Source organism: Parasteatoda tepidariorum, chromosome 7 (genome assembly GCF_043381705.1).
Source record: "Parasteatoda tepidariorum isolate YZ-2023 chromosome 7, CAS_Ptep_4.0, whole genome shotgun sequence".
NCBI lineage: Eukaryota > Metazoa > Arthropoda > Arachnida > Araneae > Theridiidae > Parasteatoda > Parasteatoda tepidariorum.
Genome location: NC_092210.1, coordinates 59234677 through 59260181, shown reverse-complemented (window position 1 = coordinate 59260181; position 25505 = coordinate 59234677). Strand labels below are relative to the sequence as shown.

General features: G+C 32.0%; 2 protein-coding genes across 5 annotated transcripts in view; one reads left to right on the top strand and one right to left on the bottom strand.

Annotated features, from left to right (window-relative positions):
• LOC107439336 (adaptor protein complex 1/2, beta subunit) overlaps positions 1-5623 on the bottom strand; it is a 43324-nt gene extending 37701 nt beyond the window's left edge. The window contains exons 1-3 of one of the 3 annotated variants that reach the window (XM_016051896.3): positions 5472-5623; positions 856-938; positions 628-733 (exon numbers count right to left, since the gene is read on the bottom strand). In XM_016051896.3, coding sequence (XP_015907382.1) covers positions 628-733; positions 856-892 — 143 coding nt within the window. In that variant the 5' untranslated portion in view covers positions 893-938; positions 5472-5623. Of the gene's footprint in view, positions 1-627; positions 734-855; positions 939-5338 lie in introns of all 3 variants that reach the window. The other 2 variants (XM_016051897.4, XM_016051898.4) reach the window with 2 other exon arrangements.
• Positions 5624-11521: 5898 nt separating this feature from the next.
• The window catches only part of LOC107439335 (fatty acyl-CoA reductase 1), a 32884-nt gene continuing 18900 nt past the window's right edge, over positions 11522-25505 (top strand). The window contains exons 1-6 of one of the 2 annotated variants that reach the window (XM_016051895.3): positions 11522-11792; positions 13542-13658; positions 15936-16111; positions 17016-17088; positions 17168-17274; positions 21893-22070. In XM_016051895.3, the coding sequence (XP_015907381.1) occupies positions 11697-11792; positions 13542-13658; positions 15936-16111; positions 17016-17088; positions 17168-17274; positions 21893-22070 (747 nt within the window). In that variant the 5' untranslated portion in view covers positions 11522-11696. The remainder of the gene's footprint in view (positions 11793-13541; positions 13659-15935; positions 16112-17015; positions 17089-17167; positions 17275-21892; positions 22071-25505) is intronic. The other variant, XM_043040133.2, reaches the window with a different exon arrangement.

Here is a 25505-nt window from a genome sequence, read left to right as displayed (position 1 = left end):
TAACAGTTCACATCCCCACTCCACAAGGGAGGGGGTGGACAAAACTCCAAATGGTTCCGGCAGATCTTACAAGGAATATGTGATACAGCAAGAGTCATGTGAAAACCATCGGTCCCGCATTAAATACTTACAAATTTTGATGTAAACAGGTTCCAGTTGTACAGATCTTGTCATACATACGGATTATGGAAAATCATTTAATGCTTCCTAATATGGAAGTGAAAGAGGATCAAGATTCTAAAAATAACTCCTCCTTTGAAATATAAATCTAATTATAATTCAATGGTATGTTTTCAGCCCTGAAGTCCCAAAATAGAATTTCTACACATATTCTTTATATAAAGACATTTAATGAAAACGAAAGAGTTTTAATGTTGTTATTAATACAAAAGTATTTATAATTTTTGTATTACATATATATATATATATACGATTTTTATACGATTTTTCAAGCCTTGATTCAATCCCATTCTAATCAGTTTCACATCTGAATATTAAATATTAAAAATAAAATTCAGCTTTTCTTAAAAATAGGCAAAAACTAGAATTGTAATGTCAGCCAACAAAATGTTAAAATAATCAGGTGCAAAGTTTTTATTTAGACTTTATTTATAATTAAAATTTTACCTGACATCTTTCCCAACAGTCATAGAAGCAATAACTTTCTTAACAGCTTCCCTTTTCTTCTCCTTCTTGTCACTGTTCAGTTCACTTTTGAGTTCAAAGATTTCACCTATTAATTATTAAAACATGAAGAGAAAGACAATAAATAATAATAAGAGATAAAAATACTTAGTAATCTAGACGTTGAAAGTTCAAAAAGGTTTCTTAAACATATTTTTCAATTAAAAGTACCTTTTTTGGTGGTTGTAAAATACTTTGCATCAGTCATGGTTTCGTGCTGATTTCTTCAACTGAATATGTAAAAAGTTGAATATCTATAAATAAAAATAATTTTAAATAATAAATTAAAATCAAATAAAATTCAAAACATAAAATAAATATGCAAAATAGAATAAACTAATATATATATATTAAAATTTATTTTTTATAAATTACAGTAGTCAGTTTTCAAGAACATGCTATGAAAAAATAACATTTAATTTAGTCTACTTGAAAATATTTTGAATAGTAATGCAATAAGCAGCAGCTCTGCCTACTTCTAATGTAATTAGAGAACTACGCACGACTTACATTCTTTGATTGGTTGAGAGCTAAAATTTACAGAAAAGAAACAAAACCAATATTTTCTAGAATATGGAGTCATTGACATGACAGTTTTTTCATGCTCAATGTTAAAAGCTCAATGCTTAAAATTAAAACTATTCAAAAACTTTTCAAAAATACTTACATGCTAAATTGTTTAATATCCACATATTTTGTGAAATACTTAAATTTCAAAAACTGTAGTAACTCCGACAGGTATTTTTAAAGTTATGGTATTTATTGGTATTTTTAAGTTATTTATATTGCGATATGCCAAATAAACATAAAAGCTTTTGATAAAACTTTAGTTTTCTACCAAGAAATTTAAAGAAAAATTTTACAAGCCAATAAAAAAATACACTATCATATTTTAATATTTAAAGAGCTGAACTAATTACAATAGTTTGTGAAACTTTACAGAAGTTTAGTATCTCTTGGCAGATAAAAACAATGTAAATGTTGGCTGGTAAGAAATTTAATTCAGTTAAATATAGCAACAAAAAACTTTTTCAATTGATAATATTGTTTATTAATTACTTAACTTTAATAAATTATTTTTATTTGTCATTGATTAAATAAAATAAAAAAATAACATAAGCAACAACATTAAAAATTATTATAAAACACTGAGGTCCAACACGAACAAAAAACCAAAGACTCAAGACAAACGTCATTTCTCTCTTCAGGATAATTTTGAAGCAGTCTGTTCAGATTCTTAACATAGGGACTCAACTTTATGTATACCTGCCTTTTTGCCATATAGGTATAATAAGTCGTCATATAAATTCCAAACAATAGAAAACTCAGTTCAATTTCAAACATTAAAAAAATATTCCATTTATTCAATTGAATATATTTTTTAAATTATAAGTTTACCATTTAATATAGCTTTTAATAAAAAATAAAAAAAATATTTTCCAATAATGTAAACATGACAGTTACTATTTAATTTTTTGGGAAGTAAATTTTACTTCATCTAATTTATAAACATTTCACATTTTATATAAAGTTATAACATATTGTGCACATTATTGCTAGTGTCCAATTCTTTGCAATTTATAAAATAAATTATCATAAAGATCTCTTTATCTAGTAAATTACTTTAATTCTGAAAAAATTATGTTTTAAATAAAATTGGCGATCAAAATGGGCTACTGGTTGCGCAGTGCCGAACTCTCTACCTATGGCAACACTTTACATGCTTTCACCATTAACGTGTGAAGAGTCATAGAAGAAGGAAATACGACAGTTTCTGTCTTGATTTTCATATAGATTAAAATCTTTTAAGTTGGGATACTATATGGAACTGAAAACTACATTAAACACACTTCTAATAGAAATCATGGAAATTTTTATAAAAAAATATTTTTATTAATTAAAAACAAAAAATATTAGAAAAGGACAAATATTGTAGTACATTCCTATATAACTGAAAAGAGGAGGAAAGTGAAGGGAGAAGGGCCAAAGGCATGGAACCGGTCTTCTCCCCGGGTGGCGTATTCGAGCATTGCAATCCTCATTGAAATCTGTTCTTAAGAAGAATTCTAATTTTTCACAGCCACATACTTTTACATCTGAAGATGAACAGTGTCTTGTCTTGATCTGTTTAAATTTCAAACATTTGTTCTCGGCACTGAGGCAAACAGGTGCTGACTCGTTTAGTAAGAAGTGTCTATGTGTTAGTCTTGTTTGACCTAATTATTAGAACTATTTTAATCTATTTATTAGAACTTCAATTCTTCTTGAGTAATTTAGGATTTTAAAAGGGTTTCTGTCTACCAATTAGTATTTAAAGCACAATTATTGTAAATATTAAAATTATTTACATTGAAGTACATCATTTGTTATAAATCAGAAATAGAAAATAAGTGTAAAAAATTGTTCTGAGACTTTGTATTTATTAGCTGCAATTACTTTAAAATTTATTTTATCTGTAAATCAAGGCTTGAAAATTATAATTAGTGAATTTTGTCTAGCAAAATGCTTGGTTTTAAACCAAACTTGCATATTTTTCCCAAATTAGAGAGTTTCCGTTATTTACATGATATTTAATGTCGACCCAATTTAGTGTTGTTTTTTACATGTCTAAAGACATGCGGCACACAAATATGAAGTGTTAAAAATATGGGGACAAATATATTTTTTTAAATTTTATTTTTAAGATTATAATAATTTTGCACCAATTATGTTTTAATTAAGTTTTTATAACTTTATGTATTTTTTTTCACTAAAAAATTCTTTATACAGCATCAGTTAACATTTTAAAAGTTGTTCACAGTTTTCATGAAAATAGTGATGAGAAATTTTAATTATGGCTAGTACCTTTAGAATTAAAATTTCATGCCCAGATATAAGTTTTTTTTTTTTCAACAGTTAACTAGTTAACAAAAAAAATTTGCATGTCTAATTTGAAAGAATCATGACAGTAGAGCGACAATAGTCAATAAATGTTCTTCAAATGTTGCTAAAATCATAAGTTTGAAATTTATGATATAATAACGAAAAATAGTTTAACATCGAATTCCACGCATTTAAAAAAAAATTACTTATTTTATTATTCCACAAGAAGATTCCAGATAGCGAATACAATAAAGAAAAAAGATAAATATTAACATATCTAATGTTTTGATCAGTGTTTAGTGTTACTATTGATGCTGTCAAAAGTTTTAATATAGTGCAAGGTACCAAGTTTCTTGAGTTTCAAGAAGAAATACTCAAAACTGGTTGCTTTAATTGATTCAAAATTCAACTGTGAACCCTCCAATTTTCCAATACATGTCAAAAGTTGCTCCAAAGCACGGACTCTAATCGTAATAATAGGTTTCCTTCCGTATGCCACATGACTTCAAAAGAATTTTGGATTTTCAATGCTACAAAATTGCAAAAACAAATCTTTCACCCTATGAAAATTAAGATATCAAAACTGAATCTTCAATGAAGATTTTAATTCAGATTTTAAAGATGAAGCTCTCTTGAAAAGTTAGCAGAGTGGGGGCTTTTTAAAAATTTATCTAGTGGCAATAATTAGAGGCGCTTTTCAAAAATCTATCTAGTGGCAATAATTAGAGGCATCTAAGCTGTAAATAAATTTTGAAAGTGTTTATAGTCAGTGATTACATTGATATCTATACAAATATTTATAATTGGTTAATGATTTGAGAAATCATTCTTGTTAATAGTACTTCATGTGAGAGAATTCAGTTTTAAAATACAAAATAAAGACAATTTTAAGGAATAAGTTATCTAATGAAACCATGGACAGCCATATGCTTCATAAGAATTTGTGCAAAGGGACTAAACCTTTCAGTTTTTCCACTTGAAAATTTTAAAATATCACAATTGTTCACACAGTTGATAAAGGTGTTTTATATTTTTAAATGTTATTTTGTTGGTTGAAGAAAAAATACTAGGAATTTGTACTTTTCAAGGAATTTTGATAAGAGATCAGATTTTCTTTCATTGGTGCAGTATGCGTATAGGTACATTCAGATCAATTAATGGCATAATTGATCTGAATGTACCTATACACAAATGCATTTATTCCAAATTGATGTTCAGCTTGTACATAAGCTGATTTAAGAGGTCAGTAGTGGAAGTAGTTTACAAATTTCTGACAAAATTTTGAAAATTTATTTTTCGTGAAAAAGATTAATTAAGAATAATCTAGAAGGAACAGGAGCCGATAATGGACCTCTCAGGCAAAAAGGGACCATCTTATAAAATAAGGACCAATTAGGAAAGATGGACCTACAAGCAGCCCTGCCATTCAGGTTAAAGATTATTTAAATTTTTTAGTTTCTAAAGGTAATTAACCTTTTACTAAACATCTTTATTTCTCTTATTAATTTTTAATATGGTATTCGTTTATGCTTAAGTTTCAATAGACTTTCAGTTAAAAACGTTACCCCGCAGGAATTTGTGAGTTAATTATTAAAAATACTGAAGAAAGAAAGAAACCGGTTGATATGACATAATATATTTACAAAAAAGAATTAACAATAAATGTATAAAAAAATTCTTACGCCAGCGTAATTTAAAAATAAAAACAAATTAAGAATTAAAAGAAATTTAATACAGAAAAATACATATAATAAGCTTCTGTTAACAAAATAGAACTAGCACATATATGGACCTGATACCTGCGACCCAATAGCTGAAAATATCTGTTAAGAATAAATGTGCAACTTTACTATGTGATAATGTTAAAGAAGTACATTAAAATTGTAAAATAAATATTCCATTCTCGTCATTCCCGTTTTACTCACATAACAGCCAATTTCTTATATGCTGAGATGTCACAACAGACGAATTCCCGAAATCCTTTAGTTTACGCCTTCATAAAAAATGAAAGTATTAGTTTTTACTTTTACGTTGAAGAAAAACAAAAAAAATTCTAAGTTGAGGACATTGTCCCCAAAAAGTGTTTCAAGCTGATTTCCACACATACGGTTTTTGCATTCGGGTTAAATCTTTGAAGGGTTAATTCTCGCTGTATATGATTAACGCACTTCTAAACACCGTGTGAAGAAAATGCATCCGAGTTCCATAATGTGAGGCAAATCTTAAAAGTTTTAGGTTTCTAATGAAGATTAACATAGATATAAAAACTTATATCTATGTTAATCTTCATTAGAAACCTAAAACTTTTAAGATTTGAATTTAGTTTTAAGAGTTTTTTGTCCCACAGTGGACTGATCATGGTGACCACTTTGATCGATCAGCGATGGGATGAGGGTGGACGGTATAAGTCTTCGTTAAAATGTTCCACCGCAAAGTCGTCAACTTCATGTGTATATTGTCGGGCTATACGCAATCCTCACACTGAATAATGAACGCAATCCTTACAAAGCTATAAACATAAGCTTATCGCTATAAACAATCCTTACAAAGGATAATAATTGCTATAAGCAATCATTACATTGACTAATAAACACTAATAATTGATAATACAATGATGGTTTAAGGTGGAAATTGGTTGAATGGCTATTTCACTCGCTGTTTCATGGAATTTTAAACCTTGTCTAACTCATTAATAAGGTTTAGACTAAAAGTTGAAATTTAGCATGAAAAATGACACTGGAAAGCACCTTTTTTGTTGCATTTATAGAAAATACTTGATATTGCCCAGATTGGATTGCAGCGATTTCAAGTCTGAAATTAGCTTTACTCCTACACTGTAATTATAAAAAAGAAATCCTGATACGTTTCTAAATATATGAGGCAGTTGCGGTGCAAGTAATTTTCAAAAACGTTTCTGAATATTTTAAAAACCTCTTTCTGTAATATTCAGAAACAATTCGCAGTAGAAATATTTTAAATCGTTTCTTGCAGTTTCGGTTTTTTTCTTCTTCCATTATTCTCCATATATTGAAGCTTTTTCTAGCAGCGTATCATTATACTTCGGGAAACCTCTTGAGGAACTAGGTTACCAACAATGCCACCAGCCATCTGCCAAAAGGTACCTCAAGAAAAACTTTGATTTGATTTATTGGTAGTACATACATTTGCAGACTTGTGTGCTCAATTAAGGCTTATAAACCTTTGTCAAGTAGAAGGACAGATATTACAATCTAGAACAGGGCATCACAAATAATACATTCAAGGTTTCGGCGGGATTCGAACCAGCCACCTCTACGCTAAACCGAGCGTTTGACAGACGATTCAGGGGGGCCCAAGGAAACCTTTGCGAGTTAACAAGTCTTATATACTAGTGAACTGGAATTTAATAGTTGTAGTGGTAGCTAAGCTATTCTCTGAAACTGAACTACTTTTGAAAATAAAAGAAATATTTCTCAATTGATCGGGAACATGATATATTAGATGAAGTTCTCGGAGATTTTCAGAGAAATATTTTTGTCGAGCCAAAATTAGTTTCTGAAATTTTTTACAGTGTAAAGCTACATAAGGAACATCATTAGGGCACATCATCAAGACTAAAATTGCATAGAAACCCATGACCGGAAAAGTCGTTGTACATGGCTAGGAGCACTTCCCCGATCAGAAGCACACGAAGAAACAATTCTTAATAAAGGAAGTACCACTAGCAGCGTATAATGAGATTTTCGAGCGTGGGTCCCAATTTTAACCCTAATGATGTTTTTAATGATGTGTTTGTTGAATTTTAATCCGATTTGACCCTGCATTTACGGTGACAAAAAATAGACTAAAAATGTTATTTAAAAAAAATTGTAGCTTGGAGAGAGAAACCGATTGCTGATTTAAAATAAGCTATACGAAAACAACTAAGATTTGTTCAAAAATCTGATGCAACAAGAAGCAAAAAAAATAATTGTTTCCCATCATTATCTAATTTTTACTCAAATGTAATAGGCACCATTGCAAGTGTATGTTATGTAAAATCAATTTGCAACAAAAATCAGTTTTTGTATTTGTAAAAAAGTTCTATAAAATTCTTTGAACATTCATATAAATGACGTTACATTGCAGCTATTCGTGCATTTTTATTTTATGAATTTTCCATACTTTACCCTTGAATTATTTTATTAGATTTTAATGTATTGCGATGAATAATCAGGCAGTTTTATTTCATATGAAACTATGTTGAGTTCCACGTTCCTTTATTAAAAAAATGCATAATATTTGTCAAATATCTGTCTGATAGCTCAGGGGATAGAGCGGTCACCTTCCAATGAGGTGAACCGGGTTCGAATCCCAGCAATGCCTGGTCGATTCGAATTCCGCACCCAGCTTGAATCGATCACAGTGCTGACGTAAAATATCCTCATTGGTAGACGGATCATGGGTTAGAGTTCATTTTCCGTCAAGCAAACCGTGGGTGGTTTTCCTCTCTATGCAGTGCAAATGCGGGTTAGTTCCATCAAAAAGTCCTCCACGAAGGCAAATTTGGAGCTGTACATTAATAGTTGTAAACCCAAAAGTGGGTCAGCTGTTCAGTGACGGTTACAAAATAAAATATCTGTCTGAGAGCAGTGGTGCTTCAGGGGATAGAGCATTCACCTTGGTGATAAGGTCTACCTCGGGTTCGAATCACAGAGATGGTAGGTCGATACGAATTGCGCACCCTGCTCGCACAGATCACATTGCTGACGTAGAGTATAATCAGTGGCAATCGGATTATGGGTTATCGGAGTCCCTTTGCCTTCAGGCTAACAGTAGAAGGTTTAGCATGTAACGCAAATGCGAGTAAATAATTAAAATTGGGGCGTTATAATTAAAGCACGACTGGCCACCGCTGGGATTCGAACACGGTTCATTGGAAGGCGAGCGCTCTATCCCCTGAACCACCACGTCCCTATGTCACAAAATAAAAGGTATTAGATTATGATGTAGTAGGCGGTGATTTGGTAAGGGTAACTGAAATCTAGTCAATTATATCCATGTGTGAACCAACCGCCTGTCTTGAAGTTTAAAATGGGAATCACGAATTCTTAAGCATTTTTATCGACCATTTCTCTCTATTTTATAACTCTTAATAGGCTCAACTCTGTCGCTTTAATCCAGTCGTCAGAAGAATATCTTTTGAATGACCAAAATACACGTTTTCTTCTAATATGATCATAAGAAATTCAAGCAGAAACCCAGCTTAATTTATTTAACACGTTGTAAAAGTGTTGAGTGTCATGTGGACAAAAAATTATTAAATTTTGATATCAAGCTAGGCCCATCAGTATAATATGGAAATTTAGTATTAAAATTACTAGCATGGAAATTTGTATTTATGAACTAATTTAAAGAGAAAATAGAAAAAGACCTGAATGACGTCACAGCGCAAACCAATCTCAAAAATCCCAGCTAAAAGATATGAAATCCTAGCTGTTATACTTTCTGTTAGAAATAAGCTGAATGTTCGACAAATTTTTTATAATTGCTGTCCAGAGGTCTGTCCAGGCCAAATTTACTACCGTTTAGCGGTACCTTCACAAATTCAACTTTAGGAATACTTTTTCTTAAAATTTAATTTTTGTTTCCCGCAAGAAACGATAAAACCATATTTTTACCATATTTTTGTGTTGATTTTTTAATAAAATTTTTAATTTTCACAAATTATGTCTAAATTTTTACAAAATAGGTACCTCTCAGAAAAACCTAGACAGTCCCATGCAGTCGTCCCGCAGTGGACTAATAGTAAAGACACAGTTCGCAGCAGAAAAGCGAAGTCAAGCATCACTGGTTGCAGTCAGTAAGCCGGTGGGTGACCACTTTGATTAGCCAGCGTAGGGTCCGAAAGTGCACGGTATTGGTCCTCATTAAACTGTTCTACCGTAAAGTGCTTGACTTCTCGTGTAGGTCGTCGAACTACCAAAGCAGCGAAGCCATCCTCTCTGCAGAGGATCAAAATTGTGATGACATGTCTTCGAATCATCCATATGTTTTCCAGATCGCCGCCAATAGCCCATTGCGCAACTCTAGTGCGACGACAATAAAGTACGCACTTACCTATCTTATAATAGCTGTCAAATTTTACACTGTTAACAAATTATTTCGGTTTAAAAACATAGTACCCGTGCATTTTCTTGGTATTCCTAATAAAACTACATTTTAAAGTTACAAAAATATCTCAATAATAGTCGTCATTATTTCATTATTGGCTTCGAATTTTAGTTTTTAATTAATTGTAAATAAAAGAAAGCCTATAAGGACACTTTGATAGTTACATATCGTTCGATAACAAAAGTTTATTAATTGGAATTCCTGATTTTAAAATATATTTTCGCATATATAACTAAAAAACTTTTTAAACATGATCACTAGGAAGCAAAAACCTTAAATGCTTTTTAAAAGAGGGAAAAAAAAATTAGACATAGAAATATTACAATTGCTCAATAATATTTAAAATTAAGGGGTTATAGTTATAAAAAATATATTTAGAATAATGACATTAAAAAATAGATTATGAAAGTGGTCGAATTTTTAGACACTAATAATTTTACTTTTGAAGTTATGGATTTTATTTTCTTTGACATTGTACATTTTTCTTCTTTTCTGTATACACGAGACTGTATGGATTTCCCTATCGAAATTCAAAATAAGTTTTTGAACGACTGAATAAACCTAATGCTTTTTTGTGCACAGGAGGATTAATTCTTCTAGTACATTAACTCATTTAATGTCACATTTTCATTTTCTTTGGGAAATTACGTATTCTCATTTTGTATTTTACAATAATTCCTGCTGGTCGCTATCAGGCAAGCTGACTACGACTGTTAAATTTTTGCTATCAGATGAGAAGAAAATCACCCCAAAACAAAAAATTATTAAGGAAACCAATAAATACATTGTTATCAATTTCAAAAAAGGATGTTAATTACTTGCTAAGTATTTTATTTTTAAAGCGAAAAGTTGACGCTGAGCAGCCACTGACTAAAATCGAAAGTTGTAGCAGCACGAGACGACTTTTTTCAAAGGAGTGACGCAGTCCTTCTACTTACTTTTTAGCCTTAAGGTGTTTCAAAGTTTTGGAACGCAGATTTATTGAAATTACATACATTTGCTGACTTGCGTGCTCAATATAGGCTTATAAGTCATTGTCAAGTAGAAAATACAGATAGAACAATTCAGAGAAAGACATCACAAAGAATACATCCAGGGGTACGGCGGGATTCGAACCCGCTACCTCCACGCTTAACAGAGCGTTTGGACCGACGATACCGCTCGGCCAGGGAGGCCCCTTGGAACGCAGCGTATGCTAATCGCTTGTAAGTGCTGATGCCACGGATCTGAGTCTTTGGGTCCGTCCTCCGTATCTCGGGGAATACTGTCTTTTGGGAAAAGAAAAACTCTTTGAAGCGGAAAGAAGGGGATAGCATAGCGGGTTAGAATCCCGCAGTAATCCTGGATGTACCTTTATGCTGGTCTCCCCTAATTTTAACTATCTGTTCTTCAATTTGACCATGACTACCTGTTCTTTGAATTTCTTGCATTGGTGTGTGAATAAAGATATTTATTCATACCTGTTTTTTTCTGTGTCAGAACTTGGGACTTCAACTTCTCGGTAAAAAAAAAATATTTTTTCTCTATCGCTCTACTTACTGACCAACGAGCATCTTACGAATGGGGAGCTCCATGACCAAGGCGTGTTTTCTTTTTGTCAAGCGACATGGAGGTAGCGGGTTCGATACTCCCTCATAACCCTCCATATAAAATTAATTCTCTCTTTCTTTATTTCTTTCTGTAATGTATTCTATATGTTTGTTAAAAGCTTTTTGAGTTCCGAACTCTGCAGATTTATTTATAAGTAAGAATAAAGTACGAGTGCAAAACAAAAAATAAATACACTTCAGACATTTTATTTTTACTTTTTTTCCCCGTAAGAATCTGTGCTAACTGTTTAATTATCTAATTAGAAACAAATTGTGTAAATGTGCTTGATTGAAGAGCTCTTCGAACTATTCTATAATATAATACGTTTGTTTGTTCCTTTCTTCGCCACTGAAAAACACATATGAATCAAATCTCGCTGGTGCTATATTAGTCGTGAAAGAATATTAGATTCATTTGACTGAGAGAACATGTCTGAGACTAATACGAAACAATATAAACGCGTGTCTGAGTTTTATGACGAAAAGACATTATTTATCACTGGAGCCGCTGGATTTCTTGGATCGGTAATTATCGTTATTTTTATTACTTTTTATGAATATAATGAATTTTTTGTAAAATGTTTTCATTGATATTTTTTCACTGTTAGCGCTCATACAATTACAGCTATTTTTTATTAGTTACATTATCCTGTTTATTAAAACATAATTTTTTTATAAAAAAAATATATGTTTATTAACATATACTTAAGTGTTGTTTGTTTTATCTTTCCTTTTCAAACATCATACTTCACACGGAAGTATTAAACATATTTTTCATGCATTTAAACCAATTTAGTGTTCCCTTAATTCTTGCTTTGTTATTAGTTTTTCCAGTGGTTATTAGAGATCATTTTTGAAAGAAAAATTTTACTTATATTTTAAGTCTGCACAGTTTCATAAATTTTCATATAACACACTTTTTGCGATTGTATTAATCGAAATTTCTTTTTAATTAATGCTTCATTTAAATTATCTATTTAATTTAAAAAATATATATATTTAGTTTTGAACATTCAATTAAATATATTTTTAAAAAAAGATTTTTTTTATATCATACATTTTTAAACATTTCAGATTTTGATTTCATCTTTTATTTCCTTTATCAGTTATTTTACTAGTAACTGAAGAACCTTTCTCACATGTTGTAAACGAAATCAGATACAACTGGAAAGCATGCCTAACGACCAACACAATAAAAGCTATAATTCCATCATTATTACTATTACTGCATTATGAGGGAAGTAAAGTAATATCGAATATCAGGTTATGGTTGCAGTTATCAATGCTAGGAGATTTTTCAATTATGAAAAAAAAAAATTGCTATGAGTTTCAGCAACTCTATACTGAATTTACAAATGAAATCTTTTAAAAACCAATCTTCACTATCACTCGAAAAATAGAAAATGTATTGAATAAGTATTGACTAAAATATTGTATCCAGTAATGAATACAATATTGTATTTGATTTAGGTCATATTTTAAATGATTTCATTTTTAAGATTCTACGGATTTTTAAAATACATATGGGATGTTTCTTACATATGAACAGGCATGCCATAAGTATTTATTTCCAGATGTTTAGATACAATGGTAAGGAAAACTGATTGTGAGCAATGGATTGTATTTTTTGAAACATATTTCTGAAACAAATCAGTTTGCAGTTGTTCAGTCATAAATATATCGGAAAATTCTCGAACAGGAAACTATACCTATCAAGGGGCTGAACTAGATGATTATCAGATGATGAAATCGTGAATCATTAAAAAAAGGTGTGTACTACATCATTAACAAATTTTTACGACAGATAAGCAATATTTTCCTCTTCGAAAAGTTGTTTTTCAGACCCAGTAATTTTCCTACTAACAATTCAATCTTTTCAAAATTTTGGAGTCATTTTACTAAAGCTTTAAATGTTATTTGTAGGGAGAAAATTTTTTCCCAAGCCCAGTTTTACAAATTAAACACTTGCGAGTTTCTAAAAAAAACACATTTTTGAAGCGAACTTTAAAAAAAAATATTTTTCATGAGATTTATTCCCAAAACAGTCGATTTATCTTTCCCATCTGCAACATGCGATGCTTTTTTTTTACTACGTCAGTATTCAATAGTTTCTCGGTTTTGTTTCAAATGCAATAGCTTCACATTCTTCAGTTTCAAGCTTCTTACTTACAAATATATTGTATCAATTTTCTTTGTATTGTCAAAATCAAAATCATCGAACTTATTTTCACCCACCTGTGTTTGAATTCAGCCACCGATTTATTATACTTGCAGGTTCTGTTAGAAGTTCTTCTCAGATGTTTACCTGGAATTAAAAATATTTTTATTCTACTAAGATCAAAGAAAGGAGTACTTCCGAATGAAAGAAAGAAGCTTATATTCCAAAAAAGGGTAAAAATTTTTAGACTCGTTTTAGTTAGTAAACATATATCCTAAACAATATAAAATTATAGATTTGAGATTTTCCAAGTTTAAAATTTTGCTTTAAAAAGAAACTTTGTCTTAAGTATGCATAGTGGTCTCTCAAAATGTCTACATCGCAAGTTTATTTCTATTTGCCTAGTACTAAATTGATATTTTACTATATTTACTAGTAGTGCAAGATGAATAAAATGATAAATTTGCATTAGGTAGCTTCATTAAACTTTAATGTTCTCATTCATTCATATTTCAATCATAAAAACAAAGTAAAACATACCAACAGGGTCAGGGAAGCCATGGAGGTTAAGGTCGTACAATTTTGTGAACCGAAGTCATGATGGTAACAATGTAATTATAATTGTGCACAAACCGCCTTTATTTTACAGATGAGGTGCTACCCATTGATCTAAAGCTGCAAGAGCTTCAAACCGATTGAACCCTAATCTTACACAATGACAGCTCAATGTCTTAACCATTGAGTCATCGTGACATAAAAAACAAATAAAATGGCAAAAAAATATAAGATTTTTAAAAAAAAATTAATAATAATTTTATAAGAAGGCATGAAATTTTAAAAACTGTCAACATCGGCAAGGATTTAGATTAACATACTAGTGAGATATTGCATGGTTAATAGTATTTCCATTTCTGTATCTAATGCTCCACCAACTGATTTGTGTAAGTGATATAAACATACCATTATTAAAAATGATTTGAAATGAAATTCACGCAACCTAAACCCAGAGATGTCCCCTAATAATAATGAAATAAAACTAAAAAAAATTTAAAAATTTAAAATTACGTATTTCAAGTTGTCTAAGAAGGGAGAAATTAATTTTTGCCAGATTGAAAACTTAAAACGTGAACCCATCACTTCGTAATACACTTTCACCAAAATTCCTTTCGCGTACTGCACACTTTGAAATAGAGTTGAATGTCGATTACAGCTATCAATTGTCATTAAATACAGATAATGCAGAATTGCTTGTGATCAAGATTTCAAGTCATCAAAATTTATGATTACAAGCTGCTTATGATTACTTCTAATCAACATGAAATTATTACAGGTAATCATGGTTACACGTAATCATCTGTAAGTAAGCTTGAATGTAAGTGTTTGGGATAACAAGCAACCATACCCAAAACCATAAGATTACTAGTATTATGGTTGCCAGTAATCCTAATATACTGATTACAAACAATCGTATTACACGATAACTGCATTATGGCAGTTAATTTTAAGTGATCTTGATTGCATAGTAATCGGGATTGTAAGTAATTGATTACTTATCACAATGACTAAATCGTATACCTGAATAAATTTTATTGTGTGGTTTACTAAATGAAATCTTCATTCCCTGAATATGGAAGAAATGACATTGGTCCTCCAGGAAATGAATCTGAGACATTGCGGGGATTGCAAATCTCAAAGAAATCTTATTCTTCCACGACAATGCGAGGATTCACATAGCTTTAACAGCACATACGAAATTATTGGAGTTTGCTGTGATGTGATGTCGCAGGTAGGGCGCTGGGACCATGTCCAAGAGTTCGTGGGCTCTAACCCTGCCGGCCGAAGACGGTTGGTGACTGATTCACGTTAAAATTCTGTTGAGTTGCAAAGTCCTCCATATTCCCATAATAAATTATACCTCTGGGGGTACTGGATTGGAGATCGATCGTTCTCTGATTCAGGTCAAAATTACGATCTGTGAATGAGTGGATGGATGTATGAATGGGTCCGCCTTATAAATGGGTGTGACGTATGGTGTGGCAGAAGTCTAATTCTTGGCCATAGATGGCGCCACTGAAAAACAAGAATCGCACACTCTGCCTTTCACCAAGCAGCCAGGCTTACCAGTGTGGCAAGTGGCATTAGAACCAACTAACCAACCAGAAGTTCTATGAGCTCTGGATCACGAAGTTACGAAGAAAGATGGCAAAAAGTCATCGAATAGAATTAAAGATATTTGACAGATTAAAGTTCATTTTTATAGTAAAAAAAATTAGCTTTATTTGACACTAAAAAACCGAAATCACTTTCTTGACATCGTAATTTTTTATTTGAATTATAAAAGATTGTATTATTAGTATTGTTATCGATTCATGAACCACTTGGAAATGAATTAGTTTTTATACTGATAATTTCACTGTCTGAACCAAGTAAAAAATCATTTCTCATTTGAAACTCTAAGCAGTTTTATTACCATCGATACCGAATGTAATATTTTTACATGTATTTTATAGGTATTCTGCAAACTTCTAGAAGAAAATCCGAATGCTCCAGAAAAAGTGATTGTTGTTGAAGGTGATATCAGTGAACCTAATCTTGGAATGAGTGACGAAGATTTCATTAAAGTAACCAATGAAGCAACTATTATTTTCCATGTAGCAGCAACGATCAGTTTCATAAAACCTTTAAGGTAAAACAAAAAGTGGAAGAGTATTCTTTTTTTCTTCTATTTCATATAATCTTTAAGCTTCAAATAACTCTGACTAATGGACTATTTTACTGGTCTGCTGATTATCTAGAAACTGGAAGTGAATTCGTAAATTCAATTGAATAATAATTCAATTGAATAATTGTAAAAGAGATTTCATAATTAACTACACGTATTAAAATCATCGGGGGGGGGGGAGGTAAAAATGAAATGATCTTAGTGCAAATATTTTTTTTTTATCCTTTTTTGGGTAAGTAACAGCTTGTATTGTTTACATAGTTTATACTACGCCTTTTTTTGTGGATAAATTTGAGTAAGTTTAGGATGTTAATATATTTCGTATAATTTTTTTTAATGTGAAACATGTAGATTTAATTTGCATGCTACATTCAAATGAAGAGCAGTCTGTTTTTTTTCCTTCAGAAAATTCACTAGTCTTACTTCAAAGCAAAGTTTCTCATGTTCATTGAAGAAAATTTGTTTTTCTAGATGAACTAAAATGGGAGAAACACACTTTTTGAGAATTTTTTTCCTTGGCATTCTTTACTACGATATTCTTGAATTTGATACTTACTATTTAGATCAAAATATGGAGCTATTCTAAACCACGAATGACAAAAAAGTATTAATTTAAGTACTAAAATTTTTTAAAGAAAGCAGATATTGTTTCCTTAAGTTAAGCAATGGGGGAAATACTTTTTCAAGCATTCTTAATTTTACTCTTTTATGACATCATTGTAACGTTATTCACCTTAGAAGTTTCATTGCTGAAGAAATAAGAGAATTTTTCTTTTTAGCATCTAGGAAAGAGTGATTGTTCCGCAAAATTGTAGTAAAATTCTATATTGGTTGGTTTATCTTAATTAAATGTGAAACACTTTTACAGGTACATTGCAGTGCATAATTGTGTTGGCGTGAAAAATGTGATTGAATTAGGGCGAAAAATGAAAAACTTAGAGGTATGAAATAAAACTACAAAAAAAAACTTATTTAAAAGATTTGGTCGATATATAAATTATATCTTAACATATATTTCAGGCATTAGTATATACTTCAACTGCCTATTCAAATTCAAATCGCTCTCTAATCGAAGAAATAATTTATCGTCTGCCTTGGAATGGAGAAAGATTCTTAAAAGCATTAGAGTAAGTAATTTTTCTTCTTCTGAAAGATAAACTAAGTGTTTGTAGTTTTTCAGGTCATCCAGTCATAAATGTTGGTGTGCATTTACCTTTCCTATTAGAAACTGCATTCTCACTTCTTACATTTCTCGAATTAAAACGTTTAAAAACTGTATTTTATAATCAGAATTTCAGCGACTCGTTTATAACGTGTGTTAGAAGATAAAATTTAAATATTCTTCACATAACAATACTTTTAAAATGGTTTTCTATAGAAGCTAAAATATGGGGTAACTGAATATTGCGTTATGAGTTTGTACCTGATACACATTTCTGAAATTTTTCACGTAGAAGTTTGCTTTTTCTTCGTGCAAAGAAACCAAAGGCTGAACTAAATCAGTTAACTTAATTGTGTATCAGGTTATTCAAATTTCCCAAAATGGATTATCACAAAAGTAATGCTGCTTTCATGGGGTATAATAAACCTTATGTAAAAGTGTATACTACACCTAGTAAATAATTTTGTCTTGTCAAGACTTATGAAATGAGAAGTACGAATTTTTAAAATATGATTATATCTCAATTATTTTTAGTTATTCCAAACATTTGATTTTCGTTCGCAAAGAAAGATGAATAAAAGATAAAGGATCAATATTTAATATTCAATCAATGATTTAAAAATGTTGACAATTTGCTTGAAAATTTGACATTAACACTAGATTGCCTAAGGAAGTCACTTTGACAGCTTTTAATTTCAATTAGAAAAACAATGATGAATACAACGACACAATTTCTTAGAATTTTGTGACTTTTTGAACAACATATAATTTTTTTTATTGTTAATATTTACTAATAACTTGTTACAGAACTGTATATAATATAAAAAATTTTAAAAATTAATTTTAAACAAATTTATTGACGCATTCACAATCTAGTCATTTTGACTGCTTTTTGGCAATATAGGTATATACTAATTTTCCGTCTTTCTAGTGTTAATAACTTTCTTTTAAAAAAGATATCCAATAATGAGTCATACTATTTTATACGTGAATTTTATATCTCATAATATCAGAACATTTTTATAGCTATGTATTGTAATTGTAAAATCTTAGAAGTGGCACTACAAGATTATTGCTCATGCACAATTCTCAGCTTTCAAATTAACTTTTAAAAAATATCTCAAGACGATTCAAAACCAACTTTCAGCCAACGATCTTAAATAGATGTATTCGTGGAGATTTATGATATGACGTAAATTTTCCTCCATTTTTTTTTCTTTTTCTTTTTCTAACCTGAGAGTGAGAGTAATATGATGAACAGTATCGGAGCGCCATTCAAGGGCTGCTAACAATGCTTACTAAATAACTCGTCCATAAAGAAAAGGAAGAAAATCCCAATTGTACAATAAAAACAATGTTCTTCACATCATAAAAATATTAATCAAGTGGAATATCTAGGTGTTTTCACGAATACTTTCGTAGTTGAGGCAACTGCAGTACATTTCTAAAATTTCACGCGATCTATTAAGTTTTTATACGATAACTAGAGCTCTTGCCGAAATATGAGTGATGTTCCGTTAAAGATTGCAGAAATGAGCTAGCCTGTATACAAACTGTTGCAATAGAGTTCAACTTTGAAAAAAAGACATTGCTGATTATTTATTTCCCAACCAATGAGTTATCCGGAAAATAATTTAAATAGAAAATAACAGAATACATAAAATTCGTAGTGGGGAACTTTAAACTCGAGATGACTATCACTGATCACACACATGCAGTGGAGTACGCAGAATTTTTTCAAGGGGAGTGTTCATGATTTTCTGAAACTACTAAAAGAAATTCGAGTATGTAATAAAGCACTATTATTTGCCTAATTTAGGCAGCTAGATAATTTGACTTTTTATTTAGTCAACATTGTTTAGTTAAATTTTGATTTTTTAAGTTTAAGAGCATAATGTAATATCTTCTCGCATGTAATATCTTCTGAAAAAAGTCCAATGTCATATGGGTGGGAAGTAACACTTTGAGGGCCACTTTCTCATTCATCAGATTTTGATGTGCTAGAAACGTTTTCTTCAACGGAAGTGTCACATTTCTGTTCAACAGAAAAACTTACATTGGTACTAGATGCTGTCACCTCACTAATTTCAGGTCGTGATTTTTTCTCAAAATAATTATAAATTGTTAAATTCTTGCGTTTTGATATCCTAAAGATCCAAGAACAGCAAATATATATATTAGCACAGAAATATATGCCATACTACGATCTTAAAGTTTCGAGCTGGAATGAATAACTTCAACGAGCTCAGTATCTCCAATAGTATTGTTACTGATTTCTTCACTAGTCGAAATAACGACGAGGACGGGTTCGGCGATTGAATGAACTTCTTGTTAAGACAAAACAAATCAGATTTAGCAACGAGCTCCGAAAGACAAACGGCAGAGATAACTCTTAGTCTGACTAACTAACTCCACTGTTCTCCGTTCCCTCTTTTATATAAATTTTCACCGCAACTCCAAAATTCTCGAATTGTCTCAAACACGACAGAGCGTGTAGGATTCCAGAATCATCGCGTAAAGAACTCGCGAATGAAAGCCAGTCTCGAAAACTATCGCGACTGGCAGGACAGAAAGAAACCAGTCCGTAACAGTATCACGTGAATTTGGTTTCAAAAGTACAACCCTATTATAGTAAATGTTTTTCCAGTGTTCTGAGAAATACCGTGAGAGAAAAAAGTAGGCATAAGGCAAATAAAAATATATAGTCTTAAAAAATAATAGCCCGCATAATTTCTACTAAAATTTTCATTTTTACCATTTTGTCTGAGCTCAAGGGGGGAGTTTAAACCCCTCCCTTGCGTACGCCACTGCACACATGACCAGCAACTATAACCAGCGGCAGTAGATCGTTTCTTAACAAGATGGCGTGCTAAAGTAGAGCTAAGTCTCTTCTCATGAGTTAGAGTGTTAATTAGCGTAAAGTTAAATACAACGCCGTATCGCGTATCGAATTTATTAAAATATAATTACAGTACACTCTCGATTATTCGTGTGCGGATTATCCGGTTTGCGGATTAACCGTGCTCATTCCGGAGTCACACAAAAAATATAAAGAGAAACATTTTCAAGATTAAAAAAATTTGATTCATGAAGTTATAACACTACCAAATTTTTGGAAGCAATATTCGTTATTGGATTGCAGTATATGAAATATCAGCAACATGGTCAAAGGTAAAATCGTCTACGTTATCACGATCTTGGAGAAAGATCATACCGCTTGATGAACAATCCTCTTCAGATGTTCAAGAAAAATATGATAACAGTATTCTCGAACGAGCAAAAGAAATCGAAGGTTTCGAAATTCTTGATGAATAAAATTTAGAAGATTGGTTTCAAAATGATGCATGTGAGCCTGGCTTCCATTATTTGACTGATGAAGACATCGTTATGTTGTTAAATCAAATAGTGATGATTGTAACTGATGCAGAAGATGTAGTAAATGAATGAAATACAATTTCTCATTCTGTGAAAGCTTTATTAGATTATATGGGAGGATTTGATTACGGTGACATTACTGCGGTTCGTAAAATATGTGTATCGATATATGGCGAAGACGCATTACACATTTTTTAAAAAGGAAAATTCCTAGTTTGATGTTATGCATGCAAATGTCAGTAATTTTTATATTTTTTGTACTGATATCTAATTTTTCTTTAACAAAAGGAGTTGTCGGATTATCCGTGTCTTTCGATTGTGCGTGCGACCTGTCCCGGTGATTAACCCGGATAATCGGGAGTGCACTGTATTTCTCTTTTACGTCTTTTACTTAACTTTGATTTATTATTTGTATATGCATTTTATTGTAACCGTGATAGATTCTTTTGCGTACCTGGCAACTTTGATACATAATTAGTTTGTGTTCTACATGGCGCCGTGAATGTCTTTGTGTTAAGTAAGAAATATATACTGAAAGAATTGAAATCTTTGTAAAAGAATATAGAATGTGTCACTTAGGAGAATTGATACTTAACGGGTTGGACTTACTTGAAATAGAATGGTAGGAACAGTTGATAGCGTAAGCAAAATGCCCCGTTTCAACAACCAATCAGGATCGAGATACCCACAATATGTCACTTTTATAACCATCGTTGAACAGCCAACCCAATTTTGAGTTTGCGACTATCAATGTTCAACTCAGTAGCATTGTAATTTTGAACCCAACCCAGAAGATAAGGGAACTCCTGAATAATTATTGGGAGAAATTTGCCTTCGAGGTTCTTTTTGACGGAAATAGTCAACACTTGCGCTACATTAAGAAGAAAACCACGAGGACCTCCCATGGTTAGCCTGACGGCAAGTTGACTCTTAACTAAAGATCCGTCTACCATTGAGGATATTTTAGATCACTATATTACTATTTCTAGGATAGCTTGTGATCAAATCTATAAAGACACCATAAAATATTTATTTGCAGCCGTCAATCCCTACAAACATTGCTCAGCCTGTCGAAATAAAAAATTAAAATTTGATTCACGATATGATGGAATGTTATTTACTTTTATGCTTAACGATAAGTTAAAACAAATGTATATTACAGACCTTATTATTCACTAAAGATTCTAAAACTGTTTTTCTATTTTTAGGTCCGATTTGAATAATGAATTTGAAAAATTAGCTGCCGATTGCAAACCGAAATGGCCAAACAGTTATACTTTCAGTAAATGTTTGTCTGAAAATATCATAGCAGATATGGCGTCGGATCTACCTGTGATAATTATTCGTCCATCAGTAATAGCAACTATTTGGAAAAGTCCTTTACAAGTAAGCATAACTATAAAGAGAAAGATTGTTATTCGGCCGTATTCTTCGTTGGATCATCTCCGAATTATTTTGTAGTTATAGACAACAAGCGTGCCTTTCAAACTGCACGATTCACTTCATGAAGGTTTACAATTTTCATCTTAATGAGTTGAAACTCGTTCAAACAAAGCTCCAAATTTTTGCAATACAATCCAGATAAAACTTTCGCAATTTTTTTCTAATTTTTCGATGCAAACAAATTATGGTTATAAGTAGGATGTGTTTTAGTAGTTTACGACGGTATTTAAAACTATGTTTATAATACAACTACACTCTATAACAAAAAAATCGAAGCACCAAGAAGGAGTTGTCCGATTGAAACGAAAATTGGTGGATAGGAAGACAATGTACAGAATAGTAAATGATTAAAATTTCGGAACAATTGAATAATTTATTGCAGAGTTACAGTAACAAGTTCAATAAGGTGTTGACCCGCCTCTAACCTGGATACAAGCTGCCACACGGCGTGGCATAGACCGATAAAGCTCCCGGATGGTCTCTTGCGGTATTTCCTGCCAAATTCGATCCAATTGTCGAACGAGGTCATCAACATTCCGTGCCAGATGCAATCGCCTTTCCAACATGTCATCCCAGACATGCTCGATGGGAGAGAGATCTGGTGATCTGGCAGGCCAAGGAAGAGTTTGACAAGCTTGCAGACAGTTCATAGCAGCACGTGCCGTATGTGGTCTGGCATTGTCCTGCTGAAAAACCAGCCCAGGGGGGGCTGCAAAAGAAACGGTAGCAAAACAGGTCTTAGGATGTCGTCGACGAACCGCTGTGCAGTAAGTGTACCTCTAATGACGACCAAAGGGGTCCGGCTGTCAAAGGAAATGGCACCCAGACCATAATGCCTTGTTGACGGCCGGTGTGGCATGCAATAGTGAAGACAGGATCCTCCTTCTGCCCTGTGCGTCTCCAAACACGTCTTCGATGATCGTCAGGACACAGTTGGAAGCGGAATTCGTCGCTAAAGACTATACATCCCCAGTCGGCATCATTCCAGCCTGATCGAGCGTCGATTTTTTTGTTATAGTGTATTTAGTCATTTGCAATTGATTGTTTTGTTCTAATCAAAGAAAGGTACGTATTACACGTCTATTGTTGGTCGTTTAGTAGGAAGCATGAATTGCTATATATAGGTTGGTAATCCAACCATAATAGACTAATATTTTGTAATTTTTTCAGATCGTATAGTAAAATGTTGATTTACCTGATTTGGTAAAAACCTGTCACGAATAATTTAATATAAAATTAGATAATGATTTAGTTTTCTTAATTGTTAACCAGGAATCTTTAATCTTGGTTCGTTTCGCCCACCGACATCTGCAATTGCCACTCAGTCATTTTTGTTTTTTGTCAATAAACAGTTTACTTAAAATTAAAAAATTTTCACTTTAAAAAATCCCACACTATTTTTTGCATTAATTTAGATTACGTTTTGCAAATTTAGTCCTGATTCTATTGGGTTAAAATTGTCACCTCATCACTTTTTTTGGGTTGTCAGAGAGCTACGTAACCCAGGACTTTAAGCAGAGCAAATTCATCTTCAAACTTGTCCTTCAAATTAATAATTAATGAAATAAAGTAATTTTTGAGGAAATGTATTAGAGACCCTAAAATATTTGCAGAATTTTAGCAGTTTTTTTTTCTTTTAATTTTTATTTATTCATTTTGCTGTTCAGAAAACTGTATAAGCTCTCCTAGCATAAGAACAATATTCCACTCCAAGTAACATAGGAACAATGCCCAATTTTTCCCTAAGCAGCAAACATGTATGCTGTTGGAACCCAAGATTTTGGTACCCAAGATTGATTTAGTTGAAGAAGCACAGTAATAGTACTGTGCTTCCTCCAACTATATCCCCCAATTTGACCTTAAACCTACATCATTTGCTGTAACCTGTGTTTATTTCTGATCTTTATTTTATGTTAACGAATCACGCTCATAATTTTAAACTTTTTCGAACTTTTATTAAGGACACATTGCATTAGCATTCAAATAACTATGATTATTTTTATATTCAATGTTAACATATAAGCGTAACGTCTATTTCTAATGTACACTATGGAAAAAATTAAGTTGTAGATAAACACGCAAAATGCATCATAATAGCTACATTGTAAAATTTTAATTAATCATTTAAGTTGCCCATTGATAGCGCCTTATAAAATTTTTACTGTTTAGTAATTGTAAAACTGTTAATAGGTTATCGGAAACATCATTTAAATAAATTCCACACAAAATGTGGTTTAATAAGGTAATATCAAAGGATTATTTTACAATAGTCATCGCATTTAGCTTGATTTCTTCTATTCGGAATAATGGCTCTGGAGTATATCGGATGCCCTTTATTTTGGCAATAATTTCAGTTCAGCTTTTCTGAAATCCCTTTTCTGGTTACTGTGATATACTTTGCGGGTTTTGCTTTCAATGATGTCGCCTTCGGGTTACTAAAACTTTTGTTTACATTTATGTGATTGGTTCTTGGCTTATTTACATATGTATTCGTTTATTTGCAAATCTCCAAAAATTAGAGAGCAGCGATGGCACAGGGGATAAAGCGTTCGCCTCCCAATGAGGCGAACCAGATTCGATTCTCGGTCGATCGATACGAATGCCGCTTCTGGCTTGCATCGACCACAGTGCTGACGTAAAATATCCTCAGTGGTAGATTGATCATGGGTTAGTCCCCTTGCCGACAGGCTAACCGTGAAGGCTCTCGTGGTCTTCCTCTCCATGTAACGCAAATGAGGGTTAGTTCCATCAAAAGGTCCCCCACGAAGGCAAATTTCTCCCATTGCTAGACCCAGGAGCTCCCTTGTGTTATGGGTTGGGTTCAAAATTGCAAGGCTACGTAGTTGAACATTAGTAGTCGTAAGTCCAAAAATTAGGTCTTCTGTTCAATGACGGTTATAAAATAAAAGTTAGTGGCGGGCCCCGATTGTAAACTATTACAGTGTAATAATCACAAACGTAATAATAAGAAAAAAAAAGAGAATAGTGCGTGGAGTCTCTCCGCGAGGAAGAAGTTAAACTTCGCAACCTGCGACGTTAATTATATAAGAATCAGCAGTCTTAAGGCCTGGTTTCTTAGGACAGGACGCCGTCAGCTGGAAATCAGCGCTAACCTCTGATTGGTCCATTTGTGAGTTCGATAGTATACGTCATCGAACGCTCATCTTGAACTACAATTACCGTCCAACTCAACTGCAGTTGGATTACAGCGTGACGTTAACCACAGAAGCAATGGCGGACAACATCCTGTTGCACATTGAAATCAGACAAGATTTTGATTTTGACATTAAACATAGCTTCCTCATTAAACATAGCACTCTTCATTTAGCTCAGCTATAATGTGTTTTTTCTTGGACAAAGTCATTATTTGTTCTCTAA